This window comes from Myotis myotis, unplaced genomic scaffold, assembly GCF_014108235.1.
Source record: "Myotis myotis isolate mMyoMyo1 unplaced genomic scaffold, mMyoMyo1.p scaffold_m19_p_5, whole genome shotgun sequence".
Classification (NCBI taxonomy): Eukaryota; Metazoa; Chordata; class Mammalia; order Chiroptera; family Vespertilionidae; genus Myotis; species Myotis myotis.
In genome coordinates, this window is record NW_023416357.1 from 95,022,180 (window position 1) to 95,046,341 (window position 24,162).

General features: G+C 43.0%; 1 protein-coding gene across 1 annotated transcript; it reads right to left on the reverse strand.

Moving 5' to 3' along the window:
* Window positions 1-16,602: 16,602 nt before the first annotated feature.
* Window positions 16,603-17,826, reverse strand: LOC118656727 (zona pellucida sperm-binding protein 3-like). The gene has a single exon (XM_036310304.1). It carries the CDS (start codon window positions 17,824-17,826, stop codon window positions 16,603-16,605), a length of 1,224 nt encoding a protein of 407 aa, XP_036166197.1.
* Window positions 17,827-24,162: the final 6,336 nt, after the last annotated feature.

Here is a 24,162-nt window from a genome sequence, read left to right on the forward strand (position 1 = left end):
TGGCTGACAGAGTCACAGATTTCTCTTCCCTCCCCAGATTACACCTCCACCCCACACCTGTTTTTGACTACAGCTGTATTTCAAAATTGACAAAAATCTATGGCAGTGGTTCTCAACCTTGGCTGCACATTAGAATCGCCTGGGAATCTTTTTAAAATCCTGATTTCTGGGCCTCATCCTCCGGACATTCTGTTTCTTTGTTATGGGGTGGGGCCACAACATGAGTAACAAAGAAACAGAATGTCCGGAGGATGAGGCCCAGAAATCAGGACTTTAAAAAGATTCCCAGGTGATTCTACTGTGCAGCCAAGGTTGAGAACCACTGATCTATGGTATGACCATTGTCAATAACCATTTCCGGAGAATCTCTGTAGAAAGACCCTAACCAGACAAAAAACTTGCCTGCACATAGGAATTCAATAATGGCTATTTCAAAAGCAAAGTCTAGAGAAAGATATTGAAATTGAAGAAGATGCACCACTATCACTACCACAAGAAGAAAATAAAGTGATCTTTAAAATAGAATACTTTTTTTGATTTCAGAGAGAAAGGGAAAGGGAGACAGAGGTAGAAACATCAATGATGAGAGCTAATCATTGATGGGATGCCTCCTGCACGCCCCCTACTGGGGATTGAGCCTGAAACCCAGGCATGTGCCCTGATCGGGAATCAAACCATGACCTCCTGGTTCATAGGCTGGGCTAAGCAGTGGTCGGCAAACTGCGGCTCGGCAAACCGCGGCTCGCGAGCCACATGCGGCTCTTTGGCCCCTTGAGTGTGGCTCTTCCACAACATACCGACTTCTACGCATGGGCCACGAAGTTTCAATCGCACTGTACGTGGGCGCCTGCACGTGGTATTTTGTGGAAGTGCCACACTCAAGGGGCCAAAGAGCCGCATGTGGCTCGAAAGCCGTGGTTTGCCGACCGAGGGGCTAAAGTGATTTTTTAATGGCAAAGGAGAGAAATACAAGTCAGAATGACTTAAGCAATAAATAAAGAATCCTGGACTCACAAAATTGGCAAATCTAGAGGCACTGTATTCAGACACAGCTGGATCTGGGTACTCAGATGATGTGATCATACAATCTTTTTGCTCTTCTTCCTCCATTCTTTCTCTATTTACTTCTTTGCTGGCTAGGCCTTTATCATTCATTTTATTCAACAAACTAGTGGCCCAGTGCACGAAATTTGTGCACGGGGGAGGATGTGTTCCTCAGCCTGGCCTGTACCCTCTCCAATTTGGGACCCCTCAAAGGATGTCCTACTGCTAGTTTACAGGGATCGGGCCTAAACCAGCAGTCGGACATCCCTCTAGCAATCCGGGACTGCTGGCTCCTAACCGCTCACCTGCCTGCCTGATTGCCTCTAACCACTCTGCCTGCCGGCCTGCTTGCCCCTAAATGCCCCTGCCAGCCTGATCACCCCAAACTGCCCCCCCTGCTGGCCTGCTCACCCCTACCTTCCCTCCCCACTGGCCTGCTCATCCCCACTGTCCCCCTGTTGGCCTGCTCACTCCAAACTGCCCCTTCCCCCGCTGTTCTGATCACCTCCAACTGACCCCCACTGATGGCCTGCTTGTCCCCAACTGGCCCCCCTGCTGGTCTGCTTACCCCCAACGGCCCCGCCCCCCACCAGCCTGATCATCCACAACTGCCCTCTCCTCTTGGCCTCTAACCGCCTCTACCTTGGCCCCGCCACCATGGCTTTGTCCAGAAGAACATCTGGAAGGTCTCCTGGAAGGTCTCCCAATCTAATTAGCATATTACTCTTTTATTAGTATAGATATATTTGTCTGTAAATATGCTTATGATTGCAGATATGAGTAGGACCAGGTAAAATTTTATAGAATGGGCCTTTTATTACAGATGGTTTGCCATGTGCATTTTTTAATGTGCATTTTTTCTAAAAAAGTAAAAATTACTTTAAAAAATGTTTCAGGAAGACTTTGAGAAATTTACAGTACCTGCTTTTCTTCCAAGAACATTGTCACTTTTATGCCAGAGTGAGAATTATTTGTATGCTTTGTATGTCAGCATTGGGCCACTGTGACTGGGGGGCACTTAGCTTGACTTAAGAGTAATTATCTTGCTCACTGGCTGGGAGGGAGGGTGTGTGGCAGAGGAGATAAATACTCGGTTCTGGATTATTCATAGATTGCTGACTTTCTAGATTGATTGTGCAAGCCCCTCCTTTTATTGATGTCCACCTTCTATTGACAGACATCTACCCTGGGAGAGAAATGAGATGAAACTCTCTTTCTTTTCATTGTAAAAAGCATTTTAATTCCTAAGGTGTGATAAGGCCACCGAGCCATCCATAGTCAAGGTACACATTTTCATGGAGGATGTTCCCACTCTTGAATAAATTAAAACAATTTTTTTCTTTTAATTTAAGCTTTCTTCTATAACTGTTTTTTTGTTACTTAAAAGCTAGTTTTTTTAAAACTACTTCCAAAGCTTTTCAAGCTGTATATGTCCTTGGAATTAATTTATAAATAAGAATTGAGCCCGGCTGGTGTGACTCAGTGGTTTAGCATTGACCTATGAACCAGGAAGTCACAGTTTGATTCCAGGTCAGGCCACATGCCTGGGTTGTGGGCTTAATCCCCAGTACAGGGCGTGTAGGAGGCAGCCGATCAATGATTCTCTCTCATCATTGATGTTTCTATCTCTCTCCCTCTCCCTTCCTCTCTGAATCAGTAAGAATATATTTAAGAGAGAGAGAGAGAAAGAGAGAGAGAGAGAGAGAGAGAGAGAGAGGAGTATATATGTTTGTAAATAAGAAAACATGTGTTTGATGCTCTTAGAAAGTCTTAATTTCTTTCATTAAAACTTGTGCAGTATAGGGAACTCCATAGATTCTCTTAATTTGAAGAAAGTTAGAAGGAAAGACACTAATTCATAGTTCCTTGGGAAAATGTATCACTTATATATTTTTTATGTTTATTTTTTTAAATCAAAAACTGAAATATTTTCTATTCAGAAAATATATTTGGATCTAAATATCTTCTATAATTTTAACCCTAAAATATCAATTTAAATATTTTAAAAATGGTTGGGATGTTTGCTTTTTTAAATAAGTTAGGTTACTGGCGTTCTGCTGGAAGCCGATCCACCCTTGCTGCTTGACGCAGTCACTGCAGGGATGTTTCAAAGGACCTGGCGTATATGGCATACTGTTCTTAATATGTTTGCTCCCACTCTTAACGCTATGTGTTTTAAACAGGACCACCTCTCTGAGAAAGGTTGTTTCCCCAGGTGAGGATTTTTATCAGCAAAACCCCTTAACTAAGTGCCAGGCGGGTAGATAATCACTTTAACTACGAACAATCACGCTTAAACTACATAATCTTTACTTAGAATAACCTCCTTCAGTTACTTCCTTGTAGCTTAATAGAACAATAGAGTAACCTTGGAATGGAGATAGGAAACGCCCTGACCTTGGGAATAGAATGGATAGGGTTAAGATCAAATAGTATAAATACAGATGTAAGAGGACAATCAAGAGAGGAACCTGGCTAGGAGGAACCTCGCCATGATGATCACCTGAACGCTGCCTCCGTGTCTTTCCTTCTTCACCGACTCCGTCCACACTTTGGGGAACCCCTGGACCTGCTGGGGCTGGACCCCAACGGAGTTCTACATGTTACTGGATCACCTGGGGTAATTTTCTGATTGGAAAATTAAGAATTACAGTCAGAGGGGAGGATATGAGAATTTTTACTTTAGAAGCCGAACCTCTCTTATCATGTGACTTGTTTTGTATGTTTGTTAAACTATATTATCACATAAGCATTGCTGCTATTGGGACAAACAGTGACAGTTGATTCGGGTCATTTGAATGTCCACAGTCTGTTATAATTTGTATGGTCGTTTTGACTCTGTCATATGCTCAAACTTCAGTGGAAGTCATGAGAACCTATTATTTTGCCTGCTCCCTCCTTTACGTTGGAAATATTCTTTTTTACTCAGAGGGACCTGAACTTTGATGTAAGGGATTTTTTCCGTTGCCAACTGTTTTCTTCCTTGCCAAGTAAGAGAGTTGTTGTGAACTCTTCAGTGATGCCTTCCCCAGGATATTTGCAGATGTGGTTGGGAAAAGTCATTTCATCCCCAACCTTTGCATGTCAGGTGCTGGGGTGCCGGGGTGCCGCCTCGCCTGCGTCCCGGCTCTCCAATACCAATGCGGCTTTCTCTCCCTCTGATCACTATGGTGACCACCGGGACGCCCGGCCTGTGCCCCGGCTCTCTCTCCCTCCGATCGCCATGCGATCATGGGGCCGCAGGTGAGGTGACACCCCCGTGGCTCTTGCCTGCTGCCTGGGTTTCCAATCACTGTTTTTCTGTCCTTCCCCTTTCACCTCCCATCATTGTGCCTACGTATGCAAATTAACCACCATCTTTGTTGGCAGTTAATTTGCATATTGCCCTAATTAGCCAATGGGAAGCATAGCGGAGGTACGGTTAATTACCCTTTTTGTCTTTTATTAGATAGGATCTATTGAGTTTAGAAGTGACAGGTACTAGGGATATTTCAGTGAACAAGACTGACAGGGTTCCCATTCTCATGGAAGTCATGTTCTATTGGGAAAGAAGGACAGTAAATTAGTGAGCATCTATACTTATAATTTAGGGTAATTATGATGTAGTTGGGACTTGAAAAGCACAAGGGCTGAGGAAGATTTATAGTGTCCAGAATGGCAGGGAATGCCTTTCTGTAGAGGTGAGGTTTCCTGCTACTTGGTAGAGGAGTAGAAGTTAGCCATGCAAGTTTCTTGGAGGAGAGCATTCCAAGCAGATGGAACAGCTATGCAGAAGTAGACAAAACCTTCCAATAAGGAGAAACTGGTTTGGGGGAAACTGGCAAGGTAAATGGGCAAGAGAGCCATGGGCCAGGTTATGGAGTTAGGCCAGGGGTGGACAAACTTTTTGACTCGAGGGCCACAATGGGTTCTTAAACTGGACCGGAGGGCCGGAACAAAAGCATGGATGGAGTGTTTGTGTGAACTAATACATGTTAACGCTGCTGCTGGTGAAGGAGCGAAGGGGAGAGCAAGAGAACCCTCCACTCTTTCGGCTCCGCGGGCCGGATAGAACAGCCGAACTGGCCGGATCCGGCCCGCGGGCCGTAGTTTGCCCACGGCTGCGTTAGGCTAATATAGGGAGATAGCATTGATGGGCTTTGTAAAAGGGGTGTGACTTTGTAAAAGGGGTGTGTCGATAATGACTTAGCTTGTTGAAGATGGTGCTTTTTGCTGCATGAAGAAAGAAATGGAGCCTTCCCGGCATGGCTCAGTGATTGAACATTGACCTGTGAACCATGAGGTCACAGTTCAATTTCTGGCCAGGGCACATGCCTGGGTTATAGGCTTGATCCTCAGTGTGGAGCATGCAGGAGGTCCCCAATCAGTGATTCTCTCTCATCATTGGTGTTTCTCTCTCTCTCTTCCTTCCTCTCTGGGGAAGAAAAAAAAAAAAAAAAAAAGAATGGAGTAGGGTAGAAATACAATGCCTTCCTGATTAGATCAGCATGTTGATATGATCAGGATTTCCACCCACCTTAGCTTGTTACAGCATTGGCTGAACTCACCATATTACGGCGCAGTTGTCCATCCCACAGAGGGAGATGATCATCAGAGCAACAAAGAAAACACTCACAGGCTATCATCCTACCCTGTCAATAGGCAACAAAAATGTCACTTTATATAATTTTCTGGTTACAGAGTGTGCCTTTTCCTGTTTATTGACTTGGTACAATACAGCCATTTTTCAAAATGTCATAGGCCGTTATCCTAAACATTCAGGGTCTAGGAAAACTACTTGTTCTTGTGAGCAGTGCATTAAATCTCTTTCTAATTATAGCCCTTCCAAATTCTTTGTCCTTACCTTTAAATAAAGCGTCTAGCCATATGTTCAAATGAGTAGTATTCTAAGTTTTATGTCTTGCCTCATTTTCTTTGGAATCTGTCATTGTCAGAGCTTTTTACAGTGTTACTGTAAAAATGTACTGAATCTTGGTTGAGAAAACTGGATGCTCTGAAGTTAAAGTGATTTTTTAAAAGCAGCTGTGTGGGAGTCTGTCCTGCTTGCAAAAATAGTGAAATCGGGTCTTTCAAAAACTCCCTACTTAGAATTGAGCTAGCTTTTTCAGTATTATGGTGATTATTTTGCTTGGATTTAAACCCACTTTGTTTACGGTTCAAAACCATCTCTTGCTTTTAATAAATAAGGTCATAGAATATTTCACCCAGAGACAGCCAGAGTTGGAGAAAAGTATGGGCTAAATAAGACATGTTTAATATATATGAGAACAGAAACTGATATAATTTCCTGTCCATGAATTAAACCATACTGGGACCAGGAGTTGATTATATTAAACAATACAGAGACCAGGCATAAAACATTTAGCTACTGATTCCAGAAACTACTTGCTCTTGGAAGATAAGACGGTGAACTTGAGAAAAGAGGTTGCTCATCAAAATTTGCTTCAAGACTTTGGAATCACTGGGCCCAGAGCTATTAGGCCATAAACTGTGTCAATCCTAGATGGTTCCTTACCTTGCAAATCTACATTAAAACCACCCAGCCCAAGCCCTAAAATGTTACAAATACTCTTTGCAATAAAGAGGTTCAGAATGTGCCACCCCAAAACAAGCCACTTTAGCTTAAGGATAATTTTGTATTGAAATCAATTAAGAATCAACAAATGCAGAAAGAGTTATCTTATCCTTTGCTTATCTGTCTTGAAAGCAGAGCATAAGTTTCTCTTTGAGAAAGGTGCCATTCCCGCCCTACTCCCCCCCCCCCCCCCCCCGCCCCCTGCAGCCCATACTAGGGAAAGAAAAATGGCTCTTATCATTATAGATGGTGAGTTGACACCAAATTGAATTAGCAAAAACAGACCTTACTAAAATAATTCTTTTCCCATTAATTCTCTCCAGATATGTCCTAGTCATTCCCCCATAATTTATAATCCCTTGAAACCCAAACCTTCTTTCCTTTGTTAAAAAGATATATAAGCCCCTGACTCTAAGTGCTTCTTTGAGTTTTTATCTTTTTTGTGAACCCCATGCATGTAAATATTAGTAGAAATTATGACTTTTTTCCTGTTAATCTGTCTTTTGCTAGTTTCATCCACAGGCCCCTAGATAAAGAACACAAGAGTGTAAGGAAAAGTTTTTCCTCCCTGACGCTGATTTTCCCATTTTGAAATACAACAAGACCCTGCAGAGATGATGTGAATCCAATAAACTTAGATTTGCTTGATCAACAGGTTTTACTGGAGGTCCTTGGAGAATTGATAGCCAACTTTTATATACCGTACTAGAGGCCCGGTACACGACATTTGTGCACTGGGGGCAGGAGGTCCCTCAGCCCGACCTGTGCCCTCTCACAGTCTGGGGAGTGGGCCTAAGTCAGCAGGCGGACATCCCCTGAGGGGTCCTTAGCGCTGCCACAGAGGCAGGAGAGGCTCCTGCCATCGCTGCTGTGCTCACCAGCCATGAGCCCGGCTTCTGGCTGAGTGGTGCTCCCCCTATGGGAGCGCACTGACCACCAGGGAGCAGCTCCTGCATTGAGCATCTTCTCTCTGGTGGTCAGTGTGCATCATAGCGACTGGTTGTTCCGCTGTTTGGTCAATTTGCATATTAGCTTTTTATTATACAGGATATGTATGTGTGGTGTGTGTACATGCAATAAACCCCCCACCAAAATGCAATGTTCCAAATGATATAATTGCATAAAATGTGGGAATGCATGATTATGAGGATAATGAAATTCCCTTTTGCATGGTAGATTATTCTATCTCACTTGTGATCCATCTACAATTACAAATATGACCAAGCCTTACAAACATTCTCAAAGTTCACTCTATACTAAAAACATGTGGTGGATTTGATTGCAAAAATAGCCATAATTCTTTGTCTCTTCATCTGAAAACCACTTTACAGTGTAACTTTGCAGCTCCTCCTATCAAGGGCTGAAGTCCATCTTCCCAGCCCTTTAATTGGGAAATGATTTGTTTGGGTCAATGGAATGCAGCAGAATTGAGGGTATGCCAGTTTTGGACCTAAGCCTCCAGAGGGCCTTTTGGCTTTTGCTTTCTCTTGGGACCCTTATTCTATCATATGAACAGTCCAAGTTAGACTTTTGGAGAATGAGAGATCATGTTGGGAAATGAACCAACTTAGATCAGCAGAGCCACCTACTTAACTCATACCTAACACAAATGTATGTGTGAGACCAGCAGAACAATCCAGCTGACCTATATAGACTGTAAATGTCTATTGTTTTAAGTCATTGACTTTTGCGGTAGTTTGTTATGCAGCAATAGCTATCCGATACATGTAGCATTGTAAACACTGTTTATTGCCTAAAAATAGCTATTTCTCTCTCTCTTTTTCCCAGCTAACAGAATATAAATTTTTTTCAAATTCCTTGACCTCAGAGAAGGTAAGCAATGGCCAATCACATTATCTCACATTGCTGGCTTCTCTTAGGCATGGAAATATGAACCATTCTGGCTCCTGATGGGACCATTCCTATGGTCACTATGATGAGCAAAGATGAGCATATGAATCAAACATATGTCTTAGTCCATTTAGGTTTCTAGAACAGAATACCATTTGACAGGATGACTTAAAAAACATTTATTTCTCACAGTTCTGGAGGTGGGAAGTTTACTATCAAGATGCTGGCAGATTTGGTGTCTGATAACATATTCATAGTAGGCCCTGTCCTCACTTGGCAGAAGAGAGAAGAGAGCTTTCCAGGGCCTCTTTTATAAGGGCACTAATCCCATTCATGAGGGCTTCATCCTCATGACTTAATCACCACCCAAAAGTCCCACCTCCTAATATCATCCCATTGGGGTTAAGATTTCAACATATGAATTTGGGGGGAACATAAACATTCAACATATAATAGTATGCCAATCAGAATTCTTTTCTAGGGTTTTATATATGGAGTCTAGAAATGAGAAATATATGACTGATATGGGGGCTAAGTCAGATTGATCTGTTTTAGAATAAAGCATGAAAGCTGAATTCTTAAAATAATATTTTTATTGACTTGAGAGAGAAAGGGAGAGGGAGAGAGAGATAGAAACATCAATGGTGAGAGAGTATCATTGATCAGTTGCCTCCTGCATGTCCCCGGTAGGCACATGCCCTTGACCGGAATTGAACCCAGGACCCTTCAGTCCGCAGGCCAACACTCTGTCCACTGAGCCAAACCAGCTAGGGTGAAAGATGAATTTTTACATCTGAATATTTTGGAGAAAACTCGTATCTGTGTAATAAATTTACCAAACAGTGAATGTCACCTCCTTCAACATATAGACTGCACACCAAGCTAATAGTAAGCCTTCATATTTCTGGGAAGAAAAATGCCATATCAAAAACAAGATGATACATCATCATTCTTATGACTCACTGAAATTTTCTTTTTTAACCTGGATAAAAACAGTTGAAGCCATGGAATTTTATAATGGGTGGGATAAACAGATCAAAAGAACTAATCTCCAAGGAGATTTAAAATGCTTTTGAGCCCAGCCAGCATGGCTCAGTGGTTAAGCATCGACCTATGAACCTAAAAGTCAAGGTTCAATTCCTAGTCAGGGCATATGCTGGGTTATAGGGCTCGAAGGAGGCAGCCGATCAATGATTCTCTCATCATTGAAGTCTCTATCTCTGTCTCCCTCTCCCTTCCTCTCTGAAATCAGTAAAAATATATTTAAAATGCTTTTGAAACCCTCCTTGGTATAGACCACATTTTGAACTGTCATTCTGGGCCCTGTTTGCCAACTTGTCTTGCATCCATATTTTAGACTACAGCGCCACCTTCTGGAGGGAAAATGACATAAATGCTCCACACATCCACTAACATTCAAAGTTGATTCTCAAGTTCCTGAGATGTCTTTCTTAGTCATCTGCATGATTTCTCATTGGCAGCTCATTTTCCCCCACTTTTTGGAAACAGTATCATCTCAGCGAGGCAGTGAAACTAGATGTAAGCTGTTGATCACTTCCCTTTTCTCAAAGAGAAATTTATGGCATAGTTTCATCTTTATATTTATGGTTTTTGCAGCAGGAGACTGACTGGAATAATTACCCCTCCCTCAGCATGTTCTTCCTTTGATCCCTTGTGTCACTGAATAGGTACTGGGTTTTATTTTCTTACTCTCAAGGGAAATCAATTTCTCTGCAGCTTTTCTTATATTTTGGCCTATTCTGAAGCTTCTTCTTGAATGCAAATATTTTAAGAACTATTTTACATTAATGTCATATTTTTCAGAGATTAAAAATGGTCAATTTATTTTTTAAGAATATACATAATATAGTAAGAATAGTTTTAGATTTAAAGAAAAATACTGAAGATAGTATAGGCAGTTCTCGTATACCATGTACTCAGTTTCTCTTATTATTATCTTACTTTAGTATAGCACATTAATAAACAAATATTGATACATCATTATAATTTTTTCCCCTGCTAGTCCTCACCCAAGAATATTCTTTTCCTCAGTGATTTTTAGAGAGAGTGGAAGAGAGGGAGAGTGAGACACATCAATTGGTTGCATCCTGCATGCACCCTGACAGGGGCTGGGAAAGGAGCCTGCAATCAACGTATGTGCCCTTACCGGAATCGAACTCGAGACCCTTCAGTTTGAGGGCCTACACTCTCACCACTGAGAAAACTGGCTAGGATGATACATCACTATTAAACAAAGTCCAGACTTGGTTCAGATAGCCTTAGGTGTTACCTAGCATCCTATTTCTCTTCCAGGATCCCATCCAGGACATCACATTACATTTTGTTGTCATGTCTCCATAGGCTCCTCCTAACTGAGGCAGTCTGTTTTGAGACGCACTGGTCAGGATTTTGTAGACTGTCTCTCTATGGGGATTTGTCTCATGTTTTTCACATGATTGGGCCAGGGTTATGGGCTTGGGGGAGGAAAACCGTACAGTGCCATTTTTATCACATCATGACTTATCACTGTTGCTGCTGACCTTGAAGTCGTGTTTGTCGGGTTTCTCACTGTCAAGTTATTCTTGTAACTTTTAAGTCACTGTAAATTCTCTCCGTGACTTGGGTGGCTGTTTCTTTGGAGGAGAAGCATAGTGCTCTGACCCCTGTCTCCCTTCCTTTGGCATTGCCTTGCCAGGCTGCTCCCGGCAGTGGAGCGAAGCAGTGGGTGTGATGGGATCCACTTGATTCCGTCTATTCTCTGCAGCCAGGAAAGGATGACCTGGGAAGACAATCTGAAAAAGTTAGTCAGGAAGCCAGAGTTGAGATCTGTTTCTAGGCTTGGAAATTCCTTTGTTTCGATCACCGATATGCTTAAAGATTCCTTGGGTTTCGTTGAGGATGAAATAAAAGAGCATTCCAGAGTCAGGAAATCTAAGTTCTATTCTAAAGATTTAGGGTGTCTTGGCCAAGACAGTCGTGTAAAAGCAAAACGGGAACATGGAGTTGATACTGTTGACAGAGCAATCTAAAATAGAGCCCGGAGGACTCCAGGAAGCCAAGCTAATGCCCCCCCCCCCCCCCCCAAACACACACACACACACAGGTGACACTGAACTTGTGCACTTAGCAAAACCACAATGGCTGTATCCTAATACAGTTCCTGGAACTGGCTCTGCACCACTGGACTCTCTACTAAAAAAGAAGAATTTTCACCTAGCAATAGACAGGAACAGTTACTCGTGTATAGTATAGTGTCCGTTTACTTGCCAGCACCAATCACAGCCCTTTCAAAGCAACTTGTGTAACCCCTGTAGGTTCCCCCTTTTAATGTCTTTATAAACTCTGTACCTTTCTTTTCCCCTCAGAATACAATTGGGGTTTTACCCAAATTTGTGTCTCCAGAATTTCAATTCCTAAAAGACCCCCAAATAAAGCTTTTGTTTGCCTTACAGTTCTTGGTCAAAATTGACAGTAGCCTTCTCTGGATGTGGGTGGAGAGGATACTGAAAAAGCTCCATTAAATCATCTACTAGATGACATCACATAGCTCCTGTAACTGAATGAGCTAGGTAGCTCACTGAGGTAGACCTTATACCACTAATAAAAAACAACCATAATGGCAAGATTAATATAACCAGCAATTGTGTATTCACTCCTACAATGTGGCAAGTAGTGGAAATTTAAAGTAATGAAACACATATAATCCTATATAATAAAAGGCTAATATGCAAATTGTCCCTATGGGCGGGAGTTCGACTGACCAGGAGTTAAACTTGCATTGACTACCAGGAGGCGGTGTGGAACATGGCTGGTGTCAGCGATGCGGTGCTGGCAGCAGGCGGCAGTGGAAGTGCTGCCAGCCCTGATGGTCCCCGACAAGAGCTGGACCGTGGTGGGATGGTGGAGCAGGTGAGCGGGCAGCGCCAGGCCAAGGTGGGTGCAAAGGGAGGCCCTGGCAGGCAGCTGGGGGAAGGGAGGCCCTGGCCAGCAGCTGGTAGCCAGGAGCTGCTAGGGACCCTACCTGTGCACGATTTCATGCACTGGGCCACTAGTGTGATATAATACTATGTTAGTTTCATGTGTACAATTTAGTGATTAAATGTTTATATAGCTTACAAAGTGATCACCTCAATAAGTCTAGTACCTATCTGACACCATACATAATTATTACAATATTATTGACTATATTTTCTATGCTGTATTTTACATCCTTGTGACTGTTTTTATTTATTTATTTATTTTTTAATTAAATCTTTATTGTTCAGATTATTACATTTGTTCCTCTTTTTCCCCCCCATAACTCCCCTCCTCCCAGTTCCCGCCCCACCCTCTGCCCTCACTCCCCACCCACTGTCCTCATCCATAGGTGCACGATTTTTGTTCAGTCTCTTCCCGCATCTCCCACACCCCTTTCCCCCCCAAGAATAGTCAGTCCATTCCCTTTCTATGTCCCCGATTCTATTATAATCACCAGTTCATTCTGTTCATCAGATTATTTATTCACTTGATTCTTAGATTCACTTGTTGATAGATGCATATTTGTTGTTCATAATTTGTATCTTTACCTTTTTCTTCCTCTTCCTCTTCTTAAAGGATACCTTTCAGCATTTCATATAATCCTGGTTTGGTGGTGATGAACTCCTTTAGCTTTTCCTTATCTGTGAAGCTCTTTATCTGACCTTCAATTCTGAATGATAGCTTTGCTGGATAAAGTAATCTTGGTTGTAGGTTCTTGGTATTCATCACTTTGAATATTTCTTGCCACTCCCTTCTGGCCTGCAAAGTTTCTGTTGAGAAATCAGCTGACAGTCGTATGGGTATTCCCTTGTAAGTAACTGAGTTTCTTTCTCTTGCTGCTTTTAAGATTCTCTCTTTGTCTTTTGCTCTTGGCATTTTAATTATGATGTGTCTTGGTGTGGTCCTCTTTGGATTCCTTTTGTTTGGGGTTCTCTGCGCTTCTTGGACCTGTAAGTCCTTTTCTTTCACCAGGTGGGGGAAGTTTTCTGTCATTATTTCTTCAAATAGGTTTTCAATATCTTGCTCTCTCTCATCTTCTGGCACCCCTATAATTCTGATGTTGGTACGCTTGAAGCTGTCCCAGAGGCTCCTTACACTATCCTCGCATTTTTGGATTCTTTTTTCATTTTGCTTTTCCGGTTGGGTGTTTTTTGCTTCCTCGCATTTCAAATCATTGACTTGATTCTTGCGCTCCTCTGGTCTGCTGTCAGGAGTCTGTATAATATTCGTTATTTTAGTCCGTGTATGCTTAATTTCTAGTTGGTTCCCCATCATAACATCGAGGGTCTCATTAGTTTTCTTGTAGATCTCATTAAGTTTATCGGCGGCTTCTAAACAGTTCTTGAGAGACCTTAAAAGTGTGGTTCTGAACTCTATATCTTCCATTGACAATTTTGTCCTGTTTCTTTGTCTCTGCATTTTGTTATGCTTTCTTGGTGCACCCCCTAGTGGTCTTTGTGCGCAGTCTTGTAGTTAAGCCTTGATTGTTGTAGCTAATACCAGGGAGGGTTTGACCTCCAGGCCAAGTGGCTGTGAGAATCAGCTGTGTCTGCAGTGAGAGAACTTCTGTCTTCTAGGGAGGTGCTAATCTAGCCTTTGCCTGAGGCTATCCGGCAAATGCCTCTGTGCAGGGCTTGGGCGGGGCGGGTCTCACAGGATCAACAGGGTGGGCCGGAGAGAGCAGTTATGGCGGCTCTCAGTCCTGTCCCCAGGGGCTCTGCCTCTCTGAGTCCCAGCAACCGCCGCTGCAAAGCTCGGAGAGAAAGCTGCACTCGCTCTGACCAAAGCCAGACAGTCCCGCTTCTCCTGTTTGAGTCTGGGTCCCTAAAGACTCGCCCGTATCTGGAGCTCAGAGTCTGCGACTCCCTCCCGATTGAAAACGCCAACCGCGCCCTCCGCTGCCAGCCCGCTCCGCGCACGCCGCACCTCAGAATTTGACTTCAGCATTGCGCCTCCTCTGAGTGTCCGTATACGTTTCTCTTTCCTCCTAGTTGTAAGGCTTCCACTCAGCCAGCGTTCCTGTGGTTCTGGGTGATGTCCGTTCCGTCTTTTAGTTTCACTTTTGAAGTAGTTGTTCAAGGCAGCAAACTCTGGCATTAACCTATGCCGCCATCTTGGTTCTCCCTCCCTGTGACTGTTTTTATAACTGGCAATTTGTACATCTTAACCCCTTCACCTTTTCCACCCAAACCTCTAACCCACCTCCTATCTGGCAACCATCAAATTGTTCTCTGTATCAGTTTGTTTGCTCGGGGTATTTTTGTTTGCTTGTTTGTTTTTTAGATTCTGTAAATAAGTGAAACCATATGGTATTTGTCTTTCTCTATCTGACTTATTTCATTTAGCATAATACCCTCTAGGGTCCATCCATGTTGTTGCAAATAACAAGATTTCCTTCCTTCTTTTTTATGGCTGAGTAATATTCCATTGTGTATATATGTACCACCTTTTCCTTATCTATTTGTCCATGGACAATTAGGCTGCTTTCATATCTTGGCTATTATAAATAATGTTACAATGAACATAGGGAAGCATATGTCTTTTTGAGTTAGTGTTTTGGATCTCTTTGTAAACATACCCTGAAGTGAAATTGCCAGGTAGTTCTACTTTTTAATTTTTTGAGGCACCTCCATACTGTTTGTTATAGTGGCTACACCAATTTGCAATGCCACCAATAGTGACAAGAGTTTTCCTTTCTCCCATTCTCACTAACACTTGCTTGTTGATTTATTGCTGACAGCTATTCTGACAGATGTGAGGTGATATCTCGTGTTTTTAATTGCATTTCTCTGATTATTAGTGATGATGAGCATATTTTCATGACTATTGGCCATATGTATGTTCTCTTTGGAGAAATGTCTATTCAGGTCCTTTGGCCATTTTTAATAAAATTTTTGTTTGTTTGTGTTTGTATTAAACTATGAGTTTTAAAAAATATTTTGAAAATTAACCACTTGAAAGATAAATCATTGGCAATTACCTTCTCCCATTCTGTGGGTCGTCTTTATTTTTTTAGTTTTTTTTTAATTGTTGACACTATTACAGATGTCTTTCATTACCCACCCCTTACCCCCTTACTCCCCTTTACCCACTTCACCCAGCTACCACTCCTCCTGCCTCTGGTCATCACCACACTGTTGTCTATGTCCACGGGCTATGTATATATGTTTTTTGGCTAATCTCTTCACCTTCTTTCATCCAGTCCCCCCACCCCTCTCTTCTTGAAAGTTGTCAGACTGTTCCATGTATCCATGCCTCTGGGTCTGTTTTGTTTGTCAGTTTATTTTGTTCATTAGATTCCACATATAGGTGAGATCATGTAGTATTTGTCTTTCTCTGTCTAGCTTGTTTTGCTTAGCACAATAATTTCTAGGTTCATCCATGCTGTCACAAAAGGTAAAGTTTCTTCTTTTTTTACAACTGTGTAGTATTCCATTGTGTAAATATACCACCGGTGTTTTGTTTTATTTATTTATTTTTTTTATCCACTCATCTGCTGATGGGCACCTGAGCTGTTTCCAGATCTTGGCCATTGTAAATAACACTGCTATGACATAAGGTGCATATATTCTTTTTGATTGGTGTTTCAGAATTCTTAGGATATATTCCCAGAAGTGGGATTACTGGGTCAAATGGCAGTTCCATTTTTAATTTTTTGAGGAATATCCATATTGTTTTCCACAGTGGCTGCACCAGTCTGCATTCCCACCAGCAATGGACTAGGGTTCCCTTTTCCCCACATCCTCACCAGCACTTCTTGTTTGCTTTATTGATGGTAGCCATTCTGACAGGTGTGAGGTGATATCTCATTTTTTTGTCTTCCTGGTGTTGAGTTGTATAAGCTCTTTATATATTTTGGAAATGAACCCCTTATTAGATGTATCATTGGCAAATATTTTCTCCCATACAGTGGGTTCCCTTTTCATTTTGTTAAGAGTTTCCTTTGCTGGGCAGAAGCTTTTTAGTTTGATGTAGTTCCATTTATTTATTTTTTCCTTCTTTTCCCTTTTCCTAGGAGGTATATCAGCAAAAATATTGCTATAAGAGATAACTGAGATTTTTTTTTTTTTTTTTTTTTTTTGTTCACACTTCTTTTATTGGGGAGCATACACAGGTCACTTCCCAGGGTGGAAAGCAGCCCGACGCCACTTGGCAAGACCCAGAACAATGTTGGCCAGAGTCAGGGATGCCACCATTGCTAGGACTAACCCCAGCATCAAAGAGGTGAGAGAAGAGGTCGACTCCTCCACGTCAGGGTTACCAGTCTTTCCCAAGAAGATCAGTGGCCCCACCGTGACATCTGCCTCTTCTGTCACGTGCCTGCGCCTGCGGGAAGCAGACTCTTGCCCCTGTCCCACCAGTCTCCTGGAACGACTTGGAATGCCACAGCTGCCCTTGTTACAGCAGTGACAGATATCAGCAGTGCCTTCTACTGGGGACCAGCTGTTGGAGGACTTGCTGAAGGAACAGGCTTTGTTTAGTTGGTCTGGGACTTGGTCAGCTGAAGTGACCTTCAGATGGCAGGTGATATATATCATGTTTCTGGAGTCATTAGCGAAGTGGAACACATCCACTGTGAACTGGAGAGTCTCTGGCCCCGGCCTGGGTGCTTTGAAAGCGGATGAAGCGTCGGAGAGGCCATCCACGAGACAACCATGGAAGTCCACAATGGTGTGGTAAGGGGAGGCGTTCCGGTTTGGCGTCGGTGTAGCCACACAGTGGTCCACGAACAGTCGCAGGGGCACATGGCTGCCAGTGTGAACTTCGGCCTGGAGGTGGGCTGTATCTCCCAGCTGGAAGGTGGGGGACCTCTTCTTAGAGCTCCAGTTCTCCTCCATCAGGTACAGGGAGAAAACCAGCTTCTCCTCCGAAAACACTGTGGTCCTGAAGGGCACCCAGGTGGGCAGGATGGCATGGCTGCTCACATTGCCCTGCCTGGGGAAGCGGCATTCTATGGGCACCTCCACGCGGTTTGTCCTCACGATGGACAGATTTCCAACAGGGCGGGGGGTGTGGAGCAGGAAGGTGCTGTACACCAAGGCATCCTCCGTCACCTGCAGGCTGTTGCCACACTCATGTAGCCCAACCTCAAACCTGACCACATCATCGGTGTCCATAGAGACCAGGGGCTCACAGTCCTCGGGGCCCAGGGTGAGGTCTGCAGGCCTGATGAGCTTCCCGGTGCCAAAAAGGTCTTTGCTGACAGTGACCACGAGCTGGGCCTCCAGACACTTTACCACAACGCGGGGGGTCCCTCTCTGCCATATGGGCTGGGAGTAGCAGAGCTCCGTGCCTCCCCAGAGCAGAAAGCAGAGGAAAAGCCCATAGCTCGGCGCCATGACACCTACAAACACTCCTCTAGTAGAGATAACTGAGATTTTACTGCCTGTGTTTTTTTCTAGGGTTTTCATGGTTTCATGACTTACATTTAAGTCTTTTATCCATTTTGAGTTTATGCTTGTTTATGGTGTAAGTTAGTGTTCTAGTTTCACTTTTTCTTTTTTTAGTATGTAGCTGTTCAGTTTTCCCAACACCATTTATTGAAGAGACTGTGTTTTCTCCATGTATGCTCTTACAAATTTTGTCAAATATTAATTGACCATAGGTTGATTTTTGGGCACTGTGTGCTCTTTCATGGATCTATATGCCTGTTATTGTGTCAGTACTAGGCTGTTTTGATTGCAATGACCTTGTAATATGCTTAGTTTGATAACAGGTATTGATATTTCAATGTGGCACAGCCCTAGAAATAATCTCTTCTCATGAAAGGATCTTTGCTCCTGATTGTAGGAACATGATGGAAGGTCTGTAACTATCTCTATATATAAAAGGCTAAGTGACGATCCTACCGTCTGACCGGCTGGTAGGTTTGATGTGCACTGACCACCAGGGGGAAGATGTTCAACGCAGGAGCTGCTGAGCTGTGATGACTTGGCAGCGGCGGTTCTCCTGTGATGCACTCCAGAACCAGAGAGGAGGGAGCCCGATTCCGGGGTGCATCACCAGAGATCTGCTGTTTTGCAATCCAGGACCCCTCAGGGGATGTCAGAGAGCTGGTTTTGGCCCAATCCCCACAGGCCAGGCCGAGGGACCCCACCTGCTGGAGGGGACCCACTCACTCTGCAGATGCCCTTTGAGACATGGCACAGTAGGCAGATGGCAGGGGAGGGACCGCAGGAGGTTGGCTCCAGGGCATGTCTGGCCCATCTCACCCAGTCTCGCCCCACCAGCCACCTTCTAATTAATTTCCTTTTAATGTGCATGAATCCATGCACCAGGGCACTAGTGTTTTTGTAAGGCTGTGTAAAGTTACTGTGTACTGAAATGAAAACAGTCCAGGCAGCTGCTGCTCTCATGACAGGCCCATGATGGAAGTCAGAGGGGATGGGGGGCTTTGGAATGAATGTTTGTGCCCTGCAGATACTCAGACCTTTTGAACTCATTGCCATTTGCCAACACAAGCAAAAAGCTGTGATGGGTCCATGTGCAGCGAGACATCACTAAAGACTAATGCTTCCTTGAGTCTAGCCTAGCCCCGGAGGCTGAGAGTCTAACCTCAGATCCTCAGAGAGCCCAAACTAGTCCCGAAAAGCTGAGCCTACCTCCGAACAGCTGAGCCCATTCACAAAGTGTGGAGCCTGGTTCCACAGAACCTTGTGTTCTGTTAAGGAAAGTTTTACCTCATTTGATTAGTTATAGGGGTAGAGAGGTAAGCTCGACTCTTTGGGGCTAGGCTCAGTTCTCAAGAGTGTAGACCCAAGGAACTGAGCCTGGCCCTAACAGTGATGGTGAACCTTTCGAGCTCGGCGTGTCAGCATTCTGAAAAACCCTAACTTAACTCTGGTGCCGTGTCACATATAGAAATTTTTGATATTTGCAACCATAGTAAAACAAAGACTTATATTTTTGATATTTATTTTATATATTTAAATGCCATTTAACAAAGAAAAATCAACCAAAAAAATGAGTTCATGTGTCACCTCTGACACGCGTGTCATAGGTTCGCCATCACTGCCCTAAGAGCTGAAGCTAGTCCCCACGGATGACCCTAGTTCTGAAGAGCCAAGCCTAGCCCCTAAGAGCTGAACCTACAGACCAGGCCAGTCCCGAAAGGCAGAGGCAAGCCCCTAAGAGGTGAGCCGAGACCTAAGGATAGAGCCTAGCCCAGATGAGCGGAACCTAGCCGGGAAGAGTGGAACCCAGACCTGAAGGGCGGAGTCAAGCCCCTCAATGGCTAACCTAGTCCCGAAGGGCCGGGTCCAGTCCCAAAGGTCAGGGCCTAGGCCCGCAGAGCCTAGGGCTCTGTTAAGGAACTCGAGGGAGGGTGGAATACACATGGTGGGTAAATTCTTGCTAGGTGACTCAGAAACAATGGGACACAAGGGGTATCTAGGTAATATGAACCTGCTTGAAGCCCTCTTGTTTACCATGCTTAATTCAAATTAGGGTATGGAAACATCCTAAGATCTCCTTCCTGAAGCAGGTTTCTCTGTCTAACTCTCTTGGGTAGGAAAGGATTTTTGTTTGTTTGTTTCTTAATACACAATTTAAAGTTAATATCCCAAAACATCAGCCTCAGGGTGACAAAACTTTGGTCTCTTCACCCCTTTATATCTCTGAACCTCTCATGGGGTCTCTGATTCTCTCATGTATGTGAGATTTCCATACATATGTATGTATTAAATTTTATTTATTTTCTCTTGCTCATCTGTCTCATGTCTATGTGATTATTAGACCAGCCAGAAGAATTTTGAGAGTAGAGAAAAATTTGTTTCTTCCCCACAGTATATAGAGTGTCCACCAGCTGACACCTGGCTGGCATGGCTCAGTGGTTGAGTGTCGACCTATGAACCAGGAGGTCACAGTTCGATTCTCGGTCAGGGCACATGCCTAGGTTGTGGGCTCAATCCCCAGTGGGGGCTGTGCAGAAGGGGGCTGATCAATGATTCTCTCTCATCATTGATGTTTCTATCTCTCTCTCCCTCTCCCTTCCTCTCTGAAATCAGTAAAAAATATATTAAAAAAAAATAGTGTCACCAGCTGAGACATCCTAGCTAACATAGTTATTAATATCTATAGAACTCTATTTTATTGCCTAGATTGGTTGATCTTAGTACCATCATACTTAACTCCTATAACTATACGTAGGTGAAGAATAGAAGACAAAAATTATATATATATAAAATTATTTTCCCCAATAAGTCTATCTACACATTTATTCATCTGACCATCCATCTATCCATCAGATATTTTTGAATAGTTTTTATATAGCAGGTACTATATATAAGGGCTGGATCTTTATTGTCTTCAGCTTTCAAAATTCCAATAATTCAAAGTTGATTTCCAAGACCCTGAGATGGTTTGCCACTCCTACTTAGTATACGACTATGGAAACATTCCCTTACAGGAAACCCACATATCTTTTCTTCATTATCTTCTGGGTTAGTCAGGACACTTTGGGGTGAAAAAGGCCAAGAAACAAAGTAAGGATGGTCAGGGCAGAGCTGGCCTCCGGAGTTGGAAAATGTTTTTACCCGCTCTCACACTCCAATACGGTGCACAGAACATTTTGAATACAAATGTTTGGATCAGAATGATATCAACACAGATGAAATGTCAACAAGAAAGCATTATTTAAAATGAATGCTATTAAACCAATGTAATTCCATGATCAATGATCTACATGGGTCAATTAAACTGTTCTAATATTCCTTGAATCATTTCATTTTTTATTTTGCTGAAGTTAGTCATTTTCTATTTAAATTTTGGAACTAATTTTATTTAAACTATTATTTTCCCCCTATTACATATACTGATTATAGTTTACTATTGATTTTATAGTATATGAATTTTCTATTGATTTACTATTTCTGCCGATTTAGCAAAGATAGACATTTTGTGCAGAAAATTTGATTCTCTCAACCAAAAGTAGATTTGATTCTTTTAACCAAAAGTAAATTTGACCCTCTGTGATGTTTAGTTTTTCTCAGTGTAATTTGCATTGATAACTTATAGCTCCAATATTCATTATTAATTGAGTAAAACAATAATAGTTTGCATTTATTTCTTAGTTACTCCATGAGGAAATTGTAAGCTATTTTGTGAGGTAGAGAGATAGAGAAATAAAAATGAGAGGTGATGGGGGCTGGGGAGGAAAAATTGTCCTCTACCTTTCTATGTTCTTTTGACTTGTCTGATAATTAAATTGAGATGAATCAAATAAACAAGAGAAAATAATAAAATTTAATTACAGGTGTACATATCGGAATCCCACGTACATGAGAGGTTCAGAAACAGAGAGGTAAAATGAGGTTACTATGACTGCCTAGCTAAGGAATGAGATAAAGCTTTAGAGGGGTAGGAGGGGAATTTTGGAGGATGATAAGAGCAGATGTTCAGAAATTAGAAGCTTGCCCTCCCCTATAGATAGGTCATAAAAAGTTATTTCTAGTGTTAACTCTTACTATGGGCAAGACACCAATTTGAATTCTTTAAGGGAGAAGTAAAAGTTTCTCTTGAGCCCACAGGGTCCAGATTATGTTTACCTCAAAATAATCCACGTGCCAGAGCGGCACATCTTGGGGAGGCCTGTTATGAATCTCTTTGCGTGGAGGAGTGTGGTAAAAAGGAAAGACACAGCATGGGGTGAGAGATGGGGAGGACAAGTAGAAGACTCCAGAATTCATCTTGTGACTGATTAAAGGAGGCCTAGATCAGTTTTTAAGATGTCTCAGGATCAAGTCAGCCTTGATGGTTCTGGTTCTCTTTAGAGGAGAAAAAACAGATCTCCAGGAAGACAGACTTGGGCTGCAATCCTGTAACCTGCTGCTTACTCCCCACTTTGCCCTTGAAAGTCATGGAATCTATTTGATCCTCATTTTTTTTTTTTTAATCTGTGAAGTGGGAGATATTGAGAGTACAAATTTCATGAGGATTGCTGTGAGGATTAAAAGAAGTTCAAAGCCTAGCTGGGTAGCTCAGTTAGTTAGAGCATTGTTCTGATATACCAAGGTTATGGGTTCAATTCCTGGTCAGGGCACTTACGGGAATCAACCAATGAATGCATGGATAAGTGGAACAGCACATGATATTTCTCTCTCTCTCTCTCTCTCTCTCTCTCTCTCTCTCTCTCTCTCAAATAAAAATATTTAAAAGAGAGACTCCATGTTGAACAATGAACACAATATTTGCACATAACAAGAGCTTGATAAATAGTTGGATATAATAATTCATAATAATAATAACTGTTTCTAGTAAATAGACCCCTATAATGGGGGGGGGTCTCCCTCCTCCTCATCTAGCATGGAAAGAGAAATGAACAGTTCTTTAAGTAAAGGTGCTTCGGATTGAGAAAGAAATGAATTAAAGAGACAAGACACAAAAATAGAAGAAGCTGGGTCCGGGTGGGCTTCTGCCCTCTGATGGAGAGACAGACAGACACCCAGCACCTAAAGTAAGTTTAATATATACTCAAAGTAACAGGAAGTTACATCAGTTCTGGGTGGGCCCGCCTGGTGGGCGTGATGAGCAGTCGTGGCTCCACCTCAGGGCCCCTCCCACAGGGCGGGGCCAGTCAGAAGGAGTAGAGTCCTATTCATTCCTGATGCTTGGCTGGATCTACATATCAAAAACCCACTCCCTGGCACCTGGGCTTTGAAAGGTCAGACTGAGTGGCATCCTTGCCTCTTTTTTTTTTTTTTTTTTTTTTTTTTTTTTACAGAGAGGAAGGGAGAGGGATAGAGAGCTAGAAACATCAATGAGAGAGAAACATCAATCAGTTGCCTCCTGCATACCCCCTACCGGGGATGTGCCCACAGCCAAGGTACATGCCCTTGACCAGAATTGAACCTGGGACCCTTGAGTCCGCAGGCTGATGCTCTATCCACTGAGCCAAACCAGTTAGGGTCGTCCTTGCCTCTTGACTAGGACTGCCCCCAGGGCATGGCTCTGCCTGTGCCCTGAGTTCAGTTGATGATATATTTTTTAAAAATATATTTTATTGATTTTTTACAGAGAGGAAGGGAGAGAGATAGAGAGTTAGAAACATCGATGGGAGAGAAACATCGATCAGCCGCCTCCTGCACATCTCCCACTGGGGATGTGCCTGCAACCCAGGTACATGCCCTTGACCAAAATCGAACCTGGGACCCTTGAGTCCGCAGGCCGACGCTCTATCCGCTGAGCCAAACAGGTTAGGGCAGTTGACGATATTTTTAAGAAGCATACCCATGTGTCTTGCCAGCAGCCCCCCCACAGACCCCTAAAATTATCTTCTGTCTTGAGAACTTGCAGAAACCCTAGTTGTTGGGAGCCATTAGAGATATTGGCTTAGACAAAACCATCTTAAGAACTATAAGTTTCTGGTTCCTCCAGAAACTCCTAATTACCAGAAACCACCTGTGTCTTGCAAATTGGCCAGCAGTTAAAAGATAAACTACCCTCACACAGCCGCTAAATCACACATCTCCGCTGATAAGCACAGCCATCCGGAGCCTAATAAATCTTTAGTAATAGGTTACTGCCCATAGACCCCTTAACCCGGCCCCCCATCCCTAAAACAGTATATATCCTGCCGCTGTAGGAATAAAATTTGAGGCTTGATCAGAACTTGTCTTGCCTCCATTCTTTCGTGTCCCTTGTTTGTCTCATTCCCCTAGGGTGTCTCTTCGTTCCCC